This window comes from Motacilla alba, chromosome Z (assembly GCF_015832195.1).
Source record: "Motacilla alba alba isolate MOTALB_02 chromosome Z, Motacilla_alba_V1.0_pri, whole genome shotgun sequence".
Lineage (NCBI taxonomy): Eukaryota > Metazoa > Chordata > Aves > Passeriformes > Motacillidae > Motacilla > Motacilla alba.
In genome coordinates, this window is record NC_052046.1 from 35793846 (window position 1) to 35812934 (window position 19089).

Genomic DNA, 19089 nt, shown 5'->3' on the forward strand with positions numbered 1-19089 from the left:
AGGTAATGCGGAGGCATCCATTCAAGGATAACATGCAAAGGCTTCACAATTCCAAATACATTGCAGAAAAAGATGCACAGTAGCTTGGGTATGAAGAGAAGTTCTAGTGAAATGATAAAAAAAGGTACACAGATCTCTTTCACATCTGGTTTTGGAAAGCAGGAAAGCATATATATATCAGTAGACAATCGAAGACCCATTATGCTGAAATGTTATATACAGATATATAAAAAGGAAAATCCTTTTGGCCTGAGATTAACATAAATAAAGCTATCAAAGAGGGCTGGAAAGAAAAAAAATAGAAAAAAATAACTCAGAGCACAATAAACTAGTTGCTTTTCTGCAGCCTCACTTCCAAAGGAGCAATGCTCTATGGGAACCCCATAGAGAGTGGACTGTTTCAGAGTGTGGAGAACACAAGAAAAAAGGTCTCGATTCCATTGCTTCTCACATTGGTTTAAACGCAGTTCTCAAGCCTTCCTGAGGGCTATCTTTGGCTCTGTGGACTACATGGACAACATAGTTCAGCAGGCAGGAAAAGGAAGGACCAGCTCCAGAGAACCTGTGCTGGAAAAAGTTAAAAGCATTTTTAGGATTTTTATGGGCACATAAGTCCCACTGGCACTTTTTAATGTTCTTCTCCCAGAGCAAAAGAAGTCTAACTGAAGCTGCAACCAGCCAAAATTGTTAGAAGGAAAGATGCAGGTCTTGTAGTGAAAGTCTCTCTCAACTGCAGCTCGAGCTAACACTGTTAGCATGTGCCACTGTCCCCTGGAGCAAAAAATATGCAAAGGGCGTCTCTGAAACACAGATCCTTTTTGCATAAGTAATCATAACACAACAGTGGAGCATACACAAAGAGTAGTGAGTTGAAGAGATACACTCAAGATTATAGATTCAAGTAGCAGCAGAGGGCATGAATAACCATCCTTGTATTGACCAAGGGCTGCAAGGCCATTTCAAGATGTAATATTACATGAGACACCTATTTCAAACTTAGTAGGCATGCACTGTGCTGTGGTAGCTTTATTCAATGTACTCTCTGTGTGAATGTGTACCTTCAGCAGAGCTACTGGAGATGATACACAAATCCTTACACATCTTGCTTCTCTATGGAGGAGATCATGTAACCCCTATAAATTAATTTCACAACTTAGAAAATATTCACTGATTTAATCTGACTCTAACCCAACACTATCTAATTATTGCCATTGCTATGGAAATTCTGAAAGCAATCAAGCAGCTGTCTGTGCTTAAACAAGATTGTCCATGAAAGTGAGATCAGTGATTTTGTTCTTACCTTCTTTAAGGCCTAAGCTTGATGCATAAATAAAAGTGCAGAGGTTCTGCCAGACAGGCTGCCCACACCATGCCCAGCAAGCTGTGCTTGTGGCCTGACATGACCCAATAAGCAGTGGTAACTACTGCCTGCATGACAAAACAGCATTCTCTAATATGACATAGTCTTAGTTAGGGGTCCAGATGCTCTTATTTGCCCTGCCCTTTGGATGCACAGAAGTGATGAAAAGTCCTCTGGCTTCTCCTAGAGACAGGGCAAGCTCATACAGGGTGTGAGCACAGGCACACCTTCAGCACAGCAACACAGCTAAACACAGAGCAACTAGTATCTAGGGAGCTGCCTGGGGGGGACAAGACTGGAGCTGCCCGGAGGTGACAAAGGCCATCCCACCACCCCATCAGGAACCAGGGCAGCTCTGCCACTGGGAACCACCCTAGGGACAGGGATGGCCACTGAGCGGTCTGAAATGGAGTTTGTTCTTCCTGAGCCATGGCACACTGTGTCAGCTCTAACCACCCATTTTCCCCAAAGAGCCAGCTGCACACAGAGCTGCCTCCAGCTGGCATAGATATTTGTCAGTCACAGTTTTTGTAGCCTTTCTATGTTCTTTAACAATGATGACAAAACACCAAGTTGGTGACAGAGTGTGGTGGATAGAAATGGATCCAATCAAAGCAAAAAAACCTCTCAGCCATGCATATTCTCCCGTGGACAATAAATGTCTTTGGTTTTGTAGGTGCAGGAGGATTGGCTATGCTGCTGAAGGAACCATGCTCCTGTGAAAGTTCTGAAGCCAAGGAGGGTGCAGGGGTAAGTCTCTTCTCACTGTGTCCTTGTGGGAGGCACAGGGATCCATAATTCTTGATGGACTCCACTCTCAGTGGAGTGCATCCTACCTTCAGCTGCAAGGATGCTGTCATGCTGGGAGTAGTTTTGCAGAGCAGACCCCATTGGTGTAAACTATATTCTCTTGGCTTCCACAGGGCCTCTTTTGAAGTAGCTACAAGTCCGGTGCAACAGTTAGTATTAGGTCGATTTTCAACAAAAGTGAATTTCTTGAAAAGTTTGGTTAAATAATCCTGGCAGTTCATGGAAGATGGTGTCAAACCAATGTTCTATCCTTCCTCACTGTCAGTCAGTCTCCCACACATCTTTCCTTGCACGTTCTAGTCTCTTCTTCTCAGGCTACCCAGCAAATACTGCTACCCCACCTCCTTTCATCTGCTGGGCAGCTTCCTATGAGCAGCTTGTCAGCATGAGGAGGGCAAGTGTCTGAGAAACTTTGCCAAGTGTCTTTCCTGGTAGCCTGGTGTAGTGGTGTGGCATGTGGAAATGCTGTTTTGCTGGAAAAGCCATGACAGGGATACTCCTTTTTGTTTGTTGTTCTCACTGTGGTCGTGTGCAGCCATGTGTTTTCAACAACAGCAAATGAAATTGTCAGTAAGATAAAGAGTGGAAAGGCAGTGAATGGGCAAGTGAATTCCTGCAGGGCCAAGATATCAAGATATTCATCTTCACATTGGCCGACATAGCTGAAGAAGTTTTTGTCTGAAGCCAAGAACAACCATGTTAAAAATTAGAGGTGCCTCCAAAAATTTTACACTAAACATTTCTAAAGATGCAAACTTGAATATACATAGGCTATATTAACACCTAAATTTATTTTGATCCTTCACACTTTTTAAAATTAAATTAACAGCAATCTAGGCTCTTAAATAGGTTCATCTGAGACTGAGGAGCATATTTCATACATCTGCTATAAAAGTAGATTTGATTGGAATTTTTTTATTACAGTTAGTTAAATTTCTTTAAAGAAGCATTTAAAAATAAAATGCAGTAAACTTCTATCTTCTTCTGGTCTCTGAGTGAAAACTAGTGTGAGAAGCTCACATCGGCTACCTTTAAGATCTTAAAGGCCATGGTGAATAATCAAGTCAAGCATCTGCACAACTTCTTTTTTTGAACGAGGAAAATGTAAACACAAAACACATTTTGATTTTTATTACAATATTTACTTCTTTCTTTCACTAGCTAAAAAAAAAAAATCTCAAAATCTAGATTTCCTAGAGGGTCTATTTTTTTTTATGTTCTACAGTGATGATAAAATCCAAATGGTTCTGGAAGAAGATAATGTTTAAAAAATACCAAAACAAAACAGATCTACTAATTACAAATACCAACCTAACTATATGTACTATGTTCTAAATTAACAATTTAGAACGGACAGCATAACACAGAATTTCACACTCCTGGGTATCAAAAACAATGACCATAAAGCAGCAGGTCAACACATCCTCAGAGATACCAATCAATAATAAACCATTTTTCATTAGAGAAATAATTTATAACACAAACAATAAAAGTAAGGTCTACATTGATAGTGCAAATAAGTCAAAATGAAACCTCTTCACATTATAGTTAAATCAGATATTTAAATTATTCTGTTTGGAGCTGGAGCATGGACTTGCACAGGCATTCCCAGACATTTTGCCCTGGTTGCTATCAGTGCTTTGCTCAGTGTAGCTGCTTCGTGGCAGCTGTAAAGTCACAAGCAGGACCTCTAAGGCTACTGGGAAGGCTCTCAGCTGGAGTTTAATCAGCCCGTAACAATCTCTAGCTCAAGTTAAGGTCATACTTAAGGAAGAGGGGGAAAATGTTCGATGACTGTGGAATGCGATTTGTTTCAATAGCACAGTACTTGAATGCTTGAGAGTGTAACATATGCAGAACAAAATCTGATTTAGCATTGTTTCCTCCTTGGTTTTGAAAAAGAGCTGGCATTTTTTCAATATAGACTTTCTGCTGAAGGAAGAGGTTTAATGACGTAATTTTGCAAAAGGGAGGCTGACTCAGTGTTGATACTAATGTAGCATGAGCAGAATTAGCAAAATGCCAGCACGGGAAAGTCAATAAAGTCCATGACAGTATCCTTACCCACATGGAAAAAGGATTAATTTAGTCATAGAAAATGACAAAGAGCTAAAATTTTCCTTAATTAAGTGCTAACAATTTCTGGAAGGGACAATCCTGTGTTTGAGGCAAAGATTATATGGAGCAATTGATTATAAACTCTTCCAAGTTTGCTGAAAGAGATATCCAAAATTATTTTTATTCTTAAAATGTCAAATGTGTGATGCTATTTTCATATAAGAAAACTATCAGTTCTAGATCCACTCCAAAAATAATCTATGCAGAACTAGTTGTAGTATTGTTTCAATAATAGTTTCAATTAATAGAAACAAGAAAGTGAAATCCTCATATCTGTGTTATTTTCAACAAGCAACTTATGATGGCCTAGGCCATCATAAAGTTCTCTTCCCTTTAACGAACTATTAACAAAGAAGCAACAAGCTACACTTAGGTCCTGACTGTGCTATTGACTGTATGGTTCAAGTAAATGGTATTTAGTGTAGTTTTCAATTAAGTTTAGAAAATTCGTACATCAAATAGATAATGATATTCATAACCAGTGAAGACAGGGTATGGATCAGTAAACAAGTGCTACACTTGGAATACTCTCTCTCACCTGAGGGGGAATTTGTAGTCATCCCTAAGAGCCATTCCATGTAACATGCTTTGAACAAGCCAAACTAGACCTATTGTTGAACAAGACAAAGTTTGTGAGTAATCTTGGAGGGATTTTTTAATGTTTCTTCCTACATTTCTAAATAGCAAAATGCTGCCTCTTCATTGTTGCATTGTTGCATCCTGTTATGCCTGCAGCTCTCTTAAGAGTGCAGGTTCAGAATACAGTGTACTTTATTACTGAGCCATTCTTGCAGCTCTTGCTCAAAAAGTGTATGTGTGTGGGAGCAGTATAAACTGCAGCTGGTTGTCTTTGTATTTCCACCATTATTGCTGCTGACTGGAAACAAGGAAGAAGATGTACATGAAAAACATTTGTTCTTTCTGTAATACTGCTGTAAAGGAGATTGATAGGTTAACTTGGTGGACAGCTTCTACTTCCAACAAAACCTTTAGGACCATGGAAAAGATCAGCAGTAGGCTGAATTTGTCTTTCAGTGCTAATATTTTGGTGTCATATTTTATCAGAAATATAGAACATGAATTTTCTCTTTCATTGGTGTTATAAAATATTATACCACCAAAGAACCTGAGTCCAGAAATTTATGGGAAAAATCATTTATTTCATTGTGCAGCTGCTTAAAAACAAACAAACAAACAATTCAAGCAGATCTAGGATATGCCCCTTCCCCTCATCCTCCCTCTTGTCCTGCTGCCATAAATGTGTTGTGGATGAAAACTTTCCATATAATTCAAAATGGCAGAGGCTTTGATATTTTCAGCAGTCTGTATCAGTTTATAATGGAAATGCTTTTTCTGCATAGTACAAGTATCTGAAGATTGCGAGGCCAGACAGCAAAAATCCCTGTCACCTGGGATGATTGGGTTCTTTCAAAGTGTAAGCCTGCATGGCCTTATATCCCCTTCTTCCTGACCCTTCAGGCAGTTTCAGATATATCTCTCTGCTATGCCCACCATGATCAGGTACTTCTGGAATTCATTCACAGTATGCAGCAAAATACGGAGGCAAGGTACCAGCCAACTTCAAAGAGCAAAATAGTTTATTTTCTGCAACTGATGCTTTCCCCAGCTGGCTCCTGCCTGCTCTCATCACTGCTTTCCCAGGCTGCACTGTCCATCCCTGGTCCTGTCCAAAGCTTACCTCATGCTGAAGTCAGCAAAGCTGGGCAGGGTGATGGAGAGGAGAATTCATCTGAGTTACTGAACTGCATGTCACAGCACACAGCTAAGAGTTCATTCCCAGTTATTTCTGCTAATTGCTCTCAAGTGCATCTTTGTATCATCACAGAGGCAGGCAACATTGCTTAGGGAAACGAGGGACTTATCAGTCATTCAAAGTGATCAAACATTGTTTTTGACCCCTGGCATTGCAGTTTTATTTTTGTGACTCTGCATGGAAACTGTCTAAGCTGAGTAACAACACTGTCAAGCTGTGGCACCTGAGTAAAATGTGCCCCCTTACCTCCATATCCAAAGACAAATAAGATTGCCTGCTCCAACAGTGAGTTAGACATTAAAATGCACATTAGTTTTGTAGTGCAGAGCTGGATTTCGAAGTGCAGAGAGTGTATTAATCAGCAGACCTATTATCAGGCTATTATGAGGTTCTCGTCTCATCTTATTATAGCTTCACTTTTCCTGATTGCCCTTCTGATGATCAGAAAACACAGGGAAGCTAAGACCTTAGCTTATTGCAGGGACAGCCAGTCCTTCAGCTGACCATAGATTTGGTCACTGGGCCTGTTTCCTTTTTAATTCAAGAAAAGGACACATCTTTAGGAAGCTATGATACTTTTATTTGAGGGGAAAAAACATATTCTTAGTTATGAGACAAAAATTTCTTCTTTGAACTATGGTGTGCTTCTTTGAAATACTATCCACTTGTCTCTGATTTTCTGAGAAGCTTTAGGTAGTCTTGGTTTTCTAGGTCATTTCTAGTGTTGCCATCCACTCTGCAGCAGACAACACATTCCAGTTGGAGGTATCTAACACCATAATAGCGCTAGAAGGAATAAACATCCAGCTTTTCTCTTGCGAGGGCCTGGTAAAATGTGTTGAGAAGGCGGCTTAACTGCTGAAGATTAGCACTTCAATGTGCAAAACTCAGAAGATTCAAAGGTCGATAATTTGCAGGACCATTCACTAAGACTGTATCAACATAAAGGTGAAAATGTTAGGAGAACGGGAAGGGAAGAGGGTCCTGATGTTCTGTGTAGTAGGGATTTCAGTCACTGGAGGCTGACTGAGTTCCCACGTAGGAGTAAAAGCAAAGGCAGAAGGATTTCTCTTCTTCATTATTGCCAGAGCACATCTGTGGTAACGCTGCAGGAAAAGATGTCATGACAAAATGTGCCGTTCTCCATTTAGTTAATTTTTGGAACAGAAGTAACTACTGTGTTGGCTTTGCCCAGCAATTAGATGTACAGAACTTAAGAAAACCGACCTGTTTTAGAGGCTGCTACTTGTGAGCTGAAAAGGCTAGGAACATTGCAGTATGAGCAGGTAAAGTTTAAATGTTATTATTTTTAATAATTATAGAAGTTGCTTAGTGTAGTATTAGTCATCAGCTTTTGAGTCTCTTTTTCCTTTCCTGGGTAAAGCTTTGTGTAATGTCCTTTTCTGCTCACCACATTTTCTCATCCCAGATAGACACTAACAGTTTCTCAAATTCCACTGAGTTCTTTCAAAATCCACCTTGTCTCTCTCCACATATTCATTTGAAGGTCTTTTTTTGCTATGACTGCAATCTATTCTACTCAGGCTTCTTTTCCAAGTTCCACTTTCTACATAAATCCATGCAGCTTTTTCAAAAACATATTTTTCACTCTTTCTCTCTTACTAGATTTCTTCACAAGATCTACACAGGCCTATTGAAGCCTCTGATTACATTCTCTTCATATTTTTTCTCTGCTGCAAGTCCCAGGTTCCCACCCTGCTTAGTTTCTGCTAAAGCGCAATTTCTGCTAATTGTTCCTCTTGTTTGCTGTCACTTCTACTTTAGTCCATTCTCCTGTATCTCCCACAGTTGCTTATCTCCCTTATCAGACTCTTTTTCCCGGGGTGACTCCGGCCCCAGTTTTTCCTGCAGGGGCAGGAGAGTATCTGCACATCAGCACCCATTATTGCCTGCATTTTGATAACATCATGGGCCAGATAAGAAATCACTATGTTGAATGAGATAAACTTACTAAAGGAAAGCCTGTTTCAAGTCCAGGTCTCAGTAAAGACTTCGGATCCCTCTAAGAGCTATAGCAGAAAAAAAACTTCCAGCTCCTTCTTCCATCACAGTTTTGATCATTAACGGCAACAAATTATTTCTGTGTTATCTTTGCTTGAACTGCCGGAATTTATAGTTATAACTCAGTTTTTGCAAATACTACAAAGTTGAAAAATCAGTGAAATACACTATCTATGGGTGTTTATGTGTAGATAGTTAAACATTTCTGGACTGTATGTTTTGTGAATTGCCTACACAAACAATTTGACCAGCTCTACAGTATTTTCTTTTAACTATAGAGCCTAATGTATTTAAGCTGCTGCAGGACAACACTGCTTTATTCTCTGCAGACAACTTTATTCTTTGTCTTGTTGTTTTTATTGTTCCACTGGTAGTGAATAAAAGGCTGCATCTGTTCCTCAGGAAGGACTTAATCCAAAGCTTATTGAATGCATTGGAAGAGTCTCCATTGGGCTTTGGATCAAGCTCTTTAGTTCACAAACAAATGCTTTTTGAGAGAATATGCTATTCAAGTATTGTATAGAAGAGTTACAGAGGTTCCTTATTTCTAAAATAATGACTGCTCTTTAAATCTTTTTTGCGATGCCTGCTCTATCACAGGAACAATATGCAACTGCACAGAATTGTTGCAGTACTGTAGTCCATGTTTATCATGCCCCACCAGTTGATATAAGTGTAGAATATGTAATGCTGTGGTAACAAGTACTGATATATGGATATGGCTCTTCCTATGGAGACAGTAATTTGAAAAATATACAGAGAATAATTTACTGGCCTGAGGATGATCTGGCTCAGTCAGGCAAGCTGGACGTGGCAAAATATCTTTGAGGACTGCCTTGTATTGGTGTTATTGATGAAGCTGAGTTGAAAGAGGGGTTTGTAGAATAAAAGAGGAATACTACTGAATGGATTTTTTTTTTCTACCCTTAGGAAAAGGAGCAGACTGAAAAGAGTCACAAAGGGGAAGTCACAATAGGGGAAAGAAACAGGGGCTAGCTATTGTGGACAAGGGTACAATCAGACAAAGATAAGGCAGGAGGAATCAAAGCAGAAACACTAGCTGAAGCAAGACTGTAAAGAACTTTAATTGAAACTTTACAGCTCCAGATTTGCAATGACTGCATTTTCGGCAAGGAGGGAAGATCCTTGAGTTGGTTATGCAGTGGAATTCCTGAAAGCTGCAATAAAATAGATTTTTTTCCTTACAATACTAGAGGTACTGAATGCTTATTTGGATTTCTTGTGAAGGGAAACTAACAATTCCAGTCCATCAAAGAGAACATGATGCCAGTAAAACTTGGCTGGTTTTTCAACTGCAGGGCAAAGTAACTTTTTCACGTGGGTGTAGAGGACAGAAACAGTTACTGCTGGGTATTACTCCTGGGACGGATTTGCTTGCAGTAAAGCCCACTATACCATGTGGTACGTGCTTGCATGGTAGCACAAGTAGCTTGTACGCTGATGGTGACTCAGACAGTTTATGGAGCCAATACTAAAACATTACTCACTCAAGGCGTCACATTTAAGCCAATGAGATTACTCATGTAGTGAGTAGCTGATAGAGATCTTGCCAAGGTATTCCACCACATAATAGATGTGTGTAAATGAGCCTGTTAGTCAGGTGAATAATTTCAGAAAGGAATTTTTAAGTTCATTCTATGCATGAACTTTTTCTATTTGAACTCCCTAACCACAGTTGAGGTCCTATCACGTTTTGCCAGCTCCCACTAACTGGCAGTCCTTATCCTAAAACTCATCAACTTATACAGACAAATAAGGGAAAGTGACTTGCCTTCAGTCACATCACAAGTCAACAGCAATGACAGGAATAGAACAAGGATCTCCAGTCAGTTCTTTACCAGCAGATCCCTGCCTCTGTAACTCACAACATTTAATCCCTGCACTGAATATAAAGCATTTATGAATGTGACCCCTGAATTTCCTACAGCTCTTCTGCTAACTGTCTGGTGGATCTTGGCATTCATTAGCTTCATAAATGCACAGAGAACACACTGAAGTACCATTTTCATCTCACATACATCATTACAAGCTGGTGAATTCCCTCATACAGACACATCCCCATGTTTTCCTGCAGTCAGAGAAATAACCAGAACCACAAGAAAAGGAAAATTAATCTAATAAAAAAATTTCTGTCAGCCAGTCTAAGACACTTAAAAATCTGCATCCCAAGCAAAACTCATATTTTTCATATTCAGTAGAATTCAGTGTGGAGGCTACCATATCAAGCATCACCTTTCAGGACTTCATTTTGTTTAATAAATGTTATAAAAGTGCCTGGCATATTCAGCATCATTACCACAGTATTTTCCTTCCTTTCTTTGTTCTGCATTGCTCTCAGCACCTTTTAGAGTTCATAGAGAACACAAATAGTGTGCTGGGCTGTAAAGAGCAGCCTGAAAAAATTTATAATAGGAAGAGGTATCCTCTTCGAATTATTCTCCATTTGAAGGTTCACTGCAAAACAATTTAAAAAATCTGCCTCACTGAAACCAGGCTCCCTTACACTGACAAGGTCCAAAAGCAGAGTAACTCCTCTGTCTCCTGGATAAAGGAGGAAGCAGCAGATACTGATACAGCTTCCCTCTTTTCGCTCCCTATTTCCCTCTCCTCTCCTCCAAACATCTTTGTCTTTAATTTCCTTCTCTTTATCTCCCCATCCTGAGCTGCCCTGTGTCTCTTCCCCTTTCTAACTCCAGGCACTCTTTGTTGGCAATGGTTCCATCCTCTTTCTGTCCATGGAAGAGCACACATCTGTACAGAGGCAGATTGCAAACTAGGTCAGTTTATATGGCAGAGATAAAAAGAGCAGGAATAAGAGCCTTTTTGTATAATAACAAGGTCTCACATAAGCACGTGGCCTGGCTGTCAGAGATATTGAGCATCTGCTGTTGCCACTGACTTCAATGGCACTAGCCCTCATGTCCACAGGCTGCAGATGTAGAAAAACATCCTCAGTTTTGCAGTCCCCTGCAAGCAGAAGATCAGATACAAAGTTGCAGTTCCTTGATGTTCTAAGACTCCACATTAATCTCAGGATCTGTTTTTTCAATTTTTCCAACATATTCAGCAGAGTCTTGGGATGTAAATTGGTCAGTCATTGGAGCAGGAATGAGGTGATACTGAGTATAACACCTTTTCAGTTTACAAGCACATATAACAGGCCTGAAATAGAATGACAAGTGAGGAACTGTCATGTGAGTGTTAAAAATAACTATCTTTCTCTACAAATATTTGGTTAATGCAGCTATCTTTATATTCTTCCTCCTTTCAGAGTTTTTAGGACAATACCAACTGATCTTGCAATTCATTATTTAGGTAAAGGTATTTTAACATTACAGTAAAAATAAGGGAAGACTGCACTCTGGCAAAGATTAATTGCTCCTTCCCCCTACCTGCAGCTCTCTGTAATGCTGTAAAAATATTAGAGAGCATTAACAAACTGCATCAGTCTCATTTGTGATATTGCTTTAGCTAATGGAAGAAAATCTGTGCTGCAGTCACATGCATCAGTCCAATCTTGTATGAGTCCAGAAAAGGAAAAGGGCAGAAGGCAATTGTTGGAACAATAAGATAGAGGAAGAGGAGCTCTAAAATTCCCCGTTTGACAATGTAACATCGTTGGTTTCCACAGAGTTTTCTCCACAGTCCACTACTGCCAGTCTCCAAAACATGCGGCCTTTAGAAAGCATGATACTTGACAATGCTTATTTTAATTATGATTCTGAGGCCTGGAGGGGACCTTTCTACATGGTTCTGAAAGCTTCCATGAGCAAAAATCACTAATTTATTTCCCTTCCTCCCTGCCGCTAACTGCCTTATTCTGTTTCTAGAAGCTGAAGTTCCTAAAAAGCAAATAAAGGGTGGTCAGACCTGTGAGTGGGAGTGCAGACTCTTACATCTGCAGGGCAGGATCAGCAATGCATGTCCATGCACAGGTGAAGCTTTCCTTTGCTCCCTGCCTGCTCTCTGCAAATAGGCTGAATGAGGACGTACTGTGATTCTAGCACCTTATCCTAGAAGGACAGAGGCTAGGAGTCCTGTCTTTGGGCAGATAACTGCATTGCAGACATTCCTGGGGACATTCCTAGATGGTGCAGCTGAAACACCCCTCTTCAGAGCTGATCTCTCTTCCTCCTTCCTGTGCCCCATGCTAGTGGCAAGTAAAAAAATGTTCATCAAAAAGCCCATCCTTTGTCCAGAGAATTTACAGCAAAGTCTGAGAGACAGATAACAGATGGCTGCCAGTAAAGAGATTGGTAGACAGTTCCCTGGTCAAAGACCTTGGTGGGGTTTTGTCTGTACCATACTCTTGCATGTTTTTAGACACATACATTTGCAAAAGAGGGTTGTGGCCACGTGTAGCTGGTTATTAGGATAGCTTCTCAATTACATTAATAGCACCAGCTAACATGTCTGCACTTACATGTGTATGGTTCAGTTTCCTTATTCTATTAGCTTTTATTACAAACCATTTTCATTATCACACAGTGTTCAGGTAGCAACCATGCCTCTGTGTCAGCATCTGTGTCCTTGAGTTCTCAACAGAGAATGCAGCAGCTGAATTATCAACAGCAGCATGTAACCTCCCATTTAAAATACAGGCTACTGAAGAGTGGAGGGTGGAAAATGTGACACTAAACTTCAATACAAACTGAAGAGTTTTGCAAACCTCATGCCTGAACTGTCCAAATACAGACATGCTAATTGGGTTAGAACTAGAGGACACTTACTGCAATCGATCTGAGAAGAGTCAACATTGCTGCTGTAAAGTCCTGCCTTAAGCAAACCTTTTGGAGGTCTCTGAAATAGTCAACAAAAACCTGGATAAGGATGATCTTATTTCCATATCAGACTGGGGGTCTAAAAGGTTCCTGACAAAGGCTTTTGAGGAGACTAAGCAGAGAAAACAACAAGAGGGAAAGCCCCGGTATAGCTCAGTAATTGCTTAGAAGATAAAATGCAAAGTACAGGAATAAATCACCAGTTCTTACAATGGAGGGAGGTGCTGGATGGTGTAGAGTTCTTCAAGAGTCAGTCTTGCAACGTGTGCTGTTCAAAGTACTCATGCCTTACCTGGGAATGGAGTCAAATAGCCAAGTTCACCAAAATGCTTTTATTTGGCAGCAATAAGAGGAAAGATTGTGAAGAATTATACGTGGGCATTATGAGACTGAATGTTCAATATCAGAAATCCAGTATAGGTGAATGTAAAATAACACACATGGACAAATAGTCATTAAAAATGGTGAGCTCTGAGCAGGCATGAGTAAAGTCTCAGGATTATGACAGACCACAGAAACATCACCTCCTGTGCTCAAAAGATCCTCATGAAGTATTGTCAAGGAAAAACATCATTGCGCCACTGTAGGAATCCGTGGTTTGATCACATCTTAAATCCTGTGTATTTCTTCAACTCAAATTTAGATCTGCTAGATCAGGGTCATGCTCAGGAGTGCTTCAAGGACGGTAAGAGGTACAGAACAGTCTGTGGACAAAGGACCCCATGAGAGCAACCTACAGCTCTTCAGCCAGGAAATGTATTGATGTACAGAGATTACTGTGGAGATCTACAAACACATGAGCAAGTCTAAGAGAGGGTTAATTGTTCCCATCTCCAGCTTAAAGAAAGGGTTAGTTGTTTCTCATCTCCAGCACAGGGGCTGAGAGGATAATAAAGCTTGTATTGAAACAAAAAATAAAAAGGCAGAGCTTCTTCACAGGAAGAATAGCAGATCAATGGGAATCCTTGCAAGCATATTTGGGTTCCAGGCAACATTGAAGAAGTCCGGAACAGCAGTACTATTTAAAAAAAAAAAAAAAAAAAAAAAGCCAAACCACACCATCAAACCAAAACCAAACAAAAAGAAAACAGCCCGAAATCCGCGGCCTGGAAACCCCCAGAGCTGGCGGCGGAGTGAAGCTCCCGCCCTACGCACTCCCCGGAGGCGAGCCGCGGGGCCGCGTTCCTTTCCTTCTCGACGGGGCTCGGCCCCCCCGGTCCCGGCTCCCTCCCCTCCCGCCGCCGCGGGCACCGTAACAGGAGAGGCTCGCAGGCGGAGGGTAACCCGAGCGCGGCAGGGCGGGGGCCGCGGGGGCGGCCGCGGAGGCTCCGCACGGAGCGCTTCGCCCCGCGGGACGGGACGGGACGGGCGCGACGGGACGAGGCGGAGCGGGGCGGGGCGGGACGGGGTGGGACGAGGCGGGCGGCGGCATTGCCCCCCTCTTTCGGCGTCGACGAAGGGGGCGGGCGAGGAGGGAAGTGGGGAGGAGGAAGAGGAGGAGGAAGAGGAGGAGGAAGGGGGACCCGACGTGCCGGGGCTGCGCGGGGAGCTGGCAGCGCACGCTGCGAGCCGGAGGAGCGGGAGCGGTTTGGATAAGGTACCTCCGAGCGCCAGGATGCGCGTGTCCGCGCGGCGTCTGTCTGCCTGTCTGTCTGCCTGCCTGCCTCCGTGTGTGTGTGTGTGTGTGTGTGTGTGTGTGTGTGTGTGTGTGTGTGTGTGTGTGTGAACGCGGCTCCCGCCGCGGAGGGAAGGGAGGCGGCGGCGGTGGCTGCGGCTCCGGCGAGCTGGCCCTCGGCGGGTTGCGGGCGGGAGAGGGGAGAGGGGGTAGGCAGGGCGAGGCGGGGGAGGTAAGGAGGGGTGTCGGTAGAGGTGCGAGGAGGGGCGGGGGAAAAGCGAGGAGGGAAGATGGAATCGCGGGGAGGGAGAGAGGAGAAGAGGAAAGGAGAATGCAGATGCGCGGAAGGGAAGAGGCCAGGAGGAAAGAGGGGATGCCGAAGGGGGACATTTCTACCCTTGCCATCGGCAGCCCTGCGGGATGTGCCCGCCAGCCCGGCGGGATCCCCCGGCGTGCGCGGCCCGGGCGGGAGGAGGCGCGGACTGCCGGCAGCTGCCGGCCAGAGCGGGGGGGCCGCGTTCAGAAAGCCGGGTCCGTGCGCGCATCCCCCGGTGTCCGCAGGCTGGGGGGCGGCTCTGCCCCCGCCGCGGCCGCGGCCGGGGGTCTCCATGCCCTCCCGGGGCGGCCGCTGTGCCTGGGAGATGGGGAGGCTGTGGGCATGGAGGGGGCGTGTGGAGGGGGTTCAGCAAGATCCTGATAAACCTGTGACGTAATTATTTTTTAATCAGCATGTGTTTTTCATGGCGATCTCAAATTTTCCTGGGCTCCCCTTTTTCAACAGAAAATCTCCTGTATATTTGTTCCAAGTATTTCTATTTTTAGATTCCTCTGTAATAGCCAAGCGAGTTCATGAGTTTTAAATATTTTTTTCTTTTTTTTTTTTTTTTTTTTTTTGGCCTCTGCTGAGGACCACTGCAGTGTAAACTTCAGAAACATCGGTGTCTCTCTCAAAAAAGTTATTGAAATTATTACTGAGGTGGGCAGGCCGGCAGCTATTATGGGTATACCAGTGTTTGAGTTCCCGATGACATTAATCATTAGTCTTAAAGAGCAGTCATCACACTGAAGTTAGGTTTTTATCTTAAGATAAATTGCCTGTCAGGTCCCAGAAGATGTACATTAGGTGCAAGTACTAGCCTGCTATTAGAAGAGATAGAACATATACCCCCAGTTGTGATTTTACCAATGAAATAAACTTGTTGTTTTATTATGAGTGGTGATTAACAGTTCAACATTGTAATGATATTCTCTGATTCTAGCATTGTCTCAGAGCTCTGGTATGTCACTTTGTATTCATGCTGTGTAAGTGTTTTGCAGAGGTTTTGACTATGTGTCAGGGATTTATTTCAATTTCACAATTACGTTTTCTGATCTCAGCAGCCTTGGGAACTCAAAGAAGTTGTGTATATATATATCAGCATCTGTTATAGTGTGTGACTTCTTTTTTCCTAAGAAATGCAAGTTTTTCATGTCTTTAGAGCACGGTTTTTATGTCTCTGCACACAGCAGAAGTTACAGCTTAAATTGTGTTCATTTAAGTGTATTCATTGCAAGCATTTCTGACAACTCAGTATTAAGGTTTTTTTATCGATTTATCTTAATTTTATATTTGAATGCAAGTCCATTTGCTGCTCTGCTGTAGACTCTGCCAGAGTAAGTGTTCAGAAATTTAAAATGTTACATACAGATATTGGTAGTTGAGAATCGATACCTTGTTTTTGTATTAGTTTTTCTAGCTGTCCAAAGAGTACAATTCCCAGGTGAGCTCTTAAGTAAATTAAGCCATAGTTATAGATATTTTGTAATAGTGCCAGTAAAAAATAGGTCTTGTGGCCACTGATGGTTATTTCCCTTCACTGTGGATGTGCAGCTTCTGTATGAGGGGGTGTGTGCAGTCCTTTTAAATTACTCCAAACTCCTGTTGACTTCAGCCAGAGTTTTGGCTAAGTTAAGAACACAGGATCGTATGACTTACAGTGTGAAAAATACAGCCAGCAGAATCCTGAGCAGTTTGATGTATACATTGATAATAAGATAATTTCATTCATGCCTGGTTTGTCTTGTCTAAACTGCAAAATTCACTTGTCTAAACTGCAAAATTCACTTTTGCTACTGGAAACACCTGCTGATTTAGCAACTGCTATTGATACTCCATTTATAGCAAGACAAGAAGAGCTACATAAAGCAACATCTAGAACTATCCCTATTGTTATCCCTATTCCCAGTGTGATGTTTCTCTCGATGTGCTGCTGTACTGATTTTCAGGCAGTTCTGACTTCAACTGATGGGCAGTACATTTATGGTTGTGGAATGAAGAGGGTTGTTCAAGGTGCCAAAACCATGTCTCTTTCTTCCTCCTACCCCTCTTTAAAAAATAAAAAGCTGTGGCAGCTGTCTCTTTGAGCAGGCTGTGCTGAAAGGGCAGATCTTTGTTCTCACATGCACCCTGTTTCTTGGACGGCAAGAGTTCGGCCTGAATTCTGTGTTATTTTGATGCAATTTCCATTGCCTATTTCCCATTTTTAGGTGGATTTTTTTTTTGTATTTGTTTCAATGCCAAAACTTAATGAAGATTCCCTAGGAAATTCTGGACAGATAATTCATTGAGGAAAAGTCTTTTCCAATACTCCCAGCCACTAGGACCAAGTCCATTGAAGTTGATGCAGATAGGCTTGGCATTCAAATTACCGTGGAAAAAAAAAAGTTGGCCTGTTAATTGATGGTGATGCTGGCTTACCTTAATATTGCATTGGTCCTGTAGAGGGATGTTCTTTAATTGATTGCTGACCTAGACCGCTAGAGTGCAGTTCTGTAAAATTAGGTTTAATTTTGAAATATAGCAGCGGAACTGAAGGAATGCCAGCAGATGCAGTTATATCTATAATTTACATTGTTTTCTTTGAGCCATATGTCAAAGTGGTGCTCTTTTTCTTCTACATCTCCAAAATTTTAAGTCTTATCTACTGAACTAACTGTAAGACTTTGGCATGCATTGCTCTGATAAATCAGCAAAGTCCATAATCTGTGAACTCTCCTATCTGGGATTCTTCTGCTGCTAAGAATGTATTTCACAGTACAGCTTGATGGGAGGGACCTGGAGAATGATTCTGCTGGTTAGTCTCCAGTGAGGATGAAAATCTTGCAGTCTTCCTTTTGGGGTAAGTCAGTTAGGGATAGTTTCCATCTCATGCATCTGAAAATGATAGTCGTGCAGTTGTAGTTGGTAACATTAACTATCCCATATTATGCCAAATGGGAAAGATTTTTACAGAGTCAGATTGGGAATTTTGGGGGTTTTTAAGTACCTTATGGTAACCTGTCATCATAGTCATTGTAGTTGCCTGCAGGAATCTAGATATTGATTAAGATGGCATCTCAAGGCCCTTCCAGTATTTTCTGTCATCCGTTAAGAGTCATGGTTATTCAGTACTGAAATGCCTACAAAGCTTTAAAAAATACATGTTGCACACAATAACTTTAGATCACATATGTATCTCACTCCATCCCAAAAAACAAGTGTGAATCATCAGTGCCAAATTTCTTTCACCTGTAAAACAGAATTCTTGTTTTCTTCTTCTTTACATTGGACAATCTTCGGGCTTTTCCATAATTTTCGCTCAACACACTGAGTTGAAACTGTAATTTCAGCTGCTACTGCAGGCTTGTTTCCCAAGTAATAACATTCACAGTGCTTGACTTTTCTGGTATTATGGCAGAATTAACAAAAAAGAGGATACATTTTTCTCATATTAAAATTCTGGGTTATCAGCACAAATTGTTGTTCTTATTTTGGTGGTGAATAACCTTCATTAATCCATTATAACTGTAAATCATGCCATCCTTAAGTTTGAAAATAGATTGTTTTATTTAAGTTTATAGTTAATGAGAGTTCAAAGTTCACTTTTTGTTTATTTGATGATGGTAAGATACTGGATTTCCAGGAGAAAAGAGAACTGTATCCTCAGAATAATTCCTCAGATATATTAAAATACTGTATTGTCACAAGACTCAAGTGTTGCATTGCTCAGTGTGAGACTTACATGCAGTGTAGCGTGAAAGTGAGAGTTTTCCCTAGGTATTACACTGGCAGAGAATTATTTATTTAATCCCTTATTAATAACAGAAAAACAATATTGTATTTAAAATAAATCAGATTTTCTCTAAAACATATCTACATCTATTAGGAAAGTTAGGAATATTGCTTTAAAAGACATGCACAAGCTCTTGGGAAAACTTTGGTATGTGCTACTGAATCATGAAAGTGTATCCTGTTCATTTTGGAATTTTCTTCCATCTTTATCTAATTGACTAAAGAGATGAATCATGATCCAGGGGGAAAGAATGCTTCCGAAGCTCTGGATTTTTTTTCTCTCAGATTTCTCTCAGAATTCTCTCAGATTCTCTTAGAATCTGTTGGTTACAATGATTTATTTTGGAGATTTGGGCATCATAATTTTCCTGCTCTCCCGTGTTTCTAGATTTTATAGGGAAAAAGAGCAGAAAAGTGTGTGTATAAATTACTAAATTCACATCACCATATGTACTTCAGAAGGGAAGGGCTCTCTGTGTTTTGCCAGCTTTATTCTAC

At 41.4% G+C, this 19089-nt stretch overlaps 1 protein-coding gene across 6 annotated transcripts in view; it reads left to right on the forward strand.

The window, feature by feature from the left end:
• The window catches only part of PALM2AKAP2 (PALM2 and AKAP2 fusion), a 270078-nt gene that overhangs the window by 162320 nt on the left and 88669 nt on the right, over positions 1–19089 (forward strand). For 3 of the 6 annotated variants that reach the window (XM_038124415.1, XM_038124416.1, XM_038124417.1), the window contains one exon: positions 2037–2110. In XM_038124415.1, the coding sequence (XP_037980343.1) occupies positions 2037–2110 (74 nt within the window). Of the gene's footprint in view, positions 1–2036; positions 2111–13961; positions 14166–14348; positions 14484–19089 lie in introns of those variants that run through there. The other 3 variants (XM_038124418.1, XM_038124420.1, XM_038124422.1) reach the window with 3 other exon arrangements.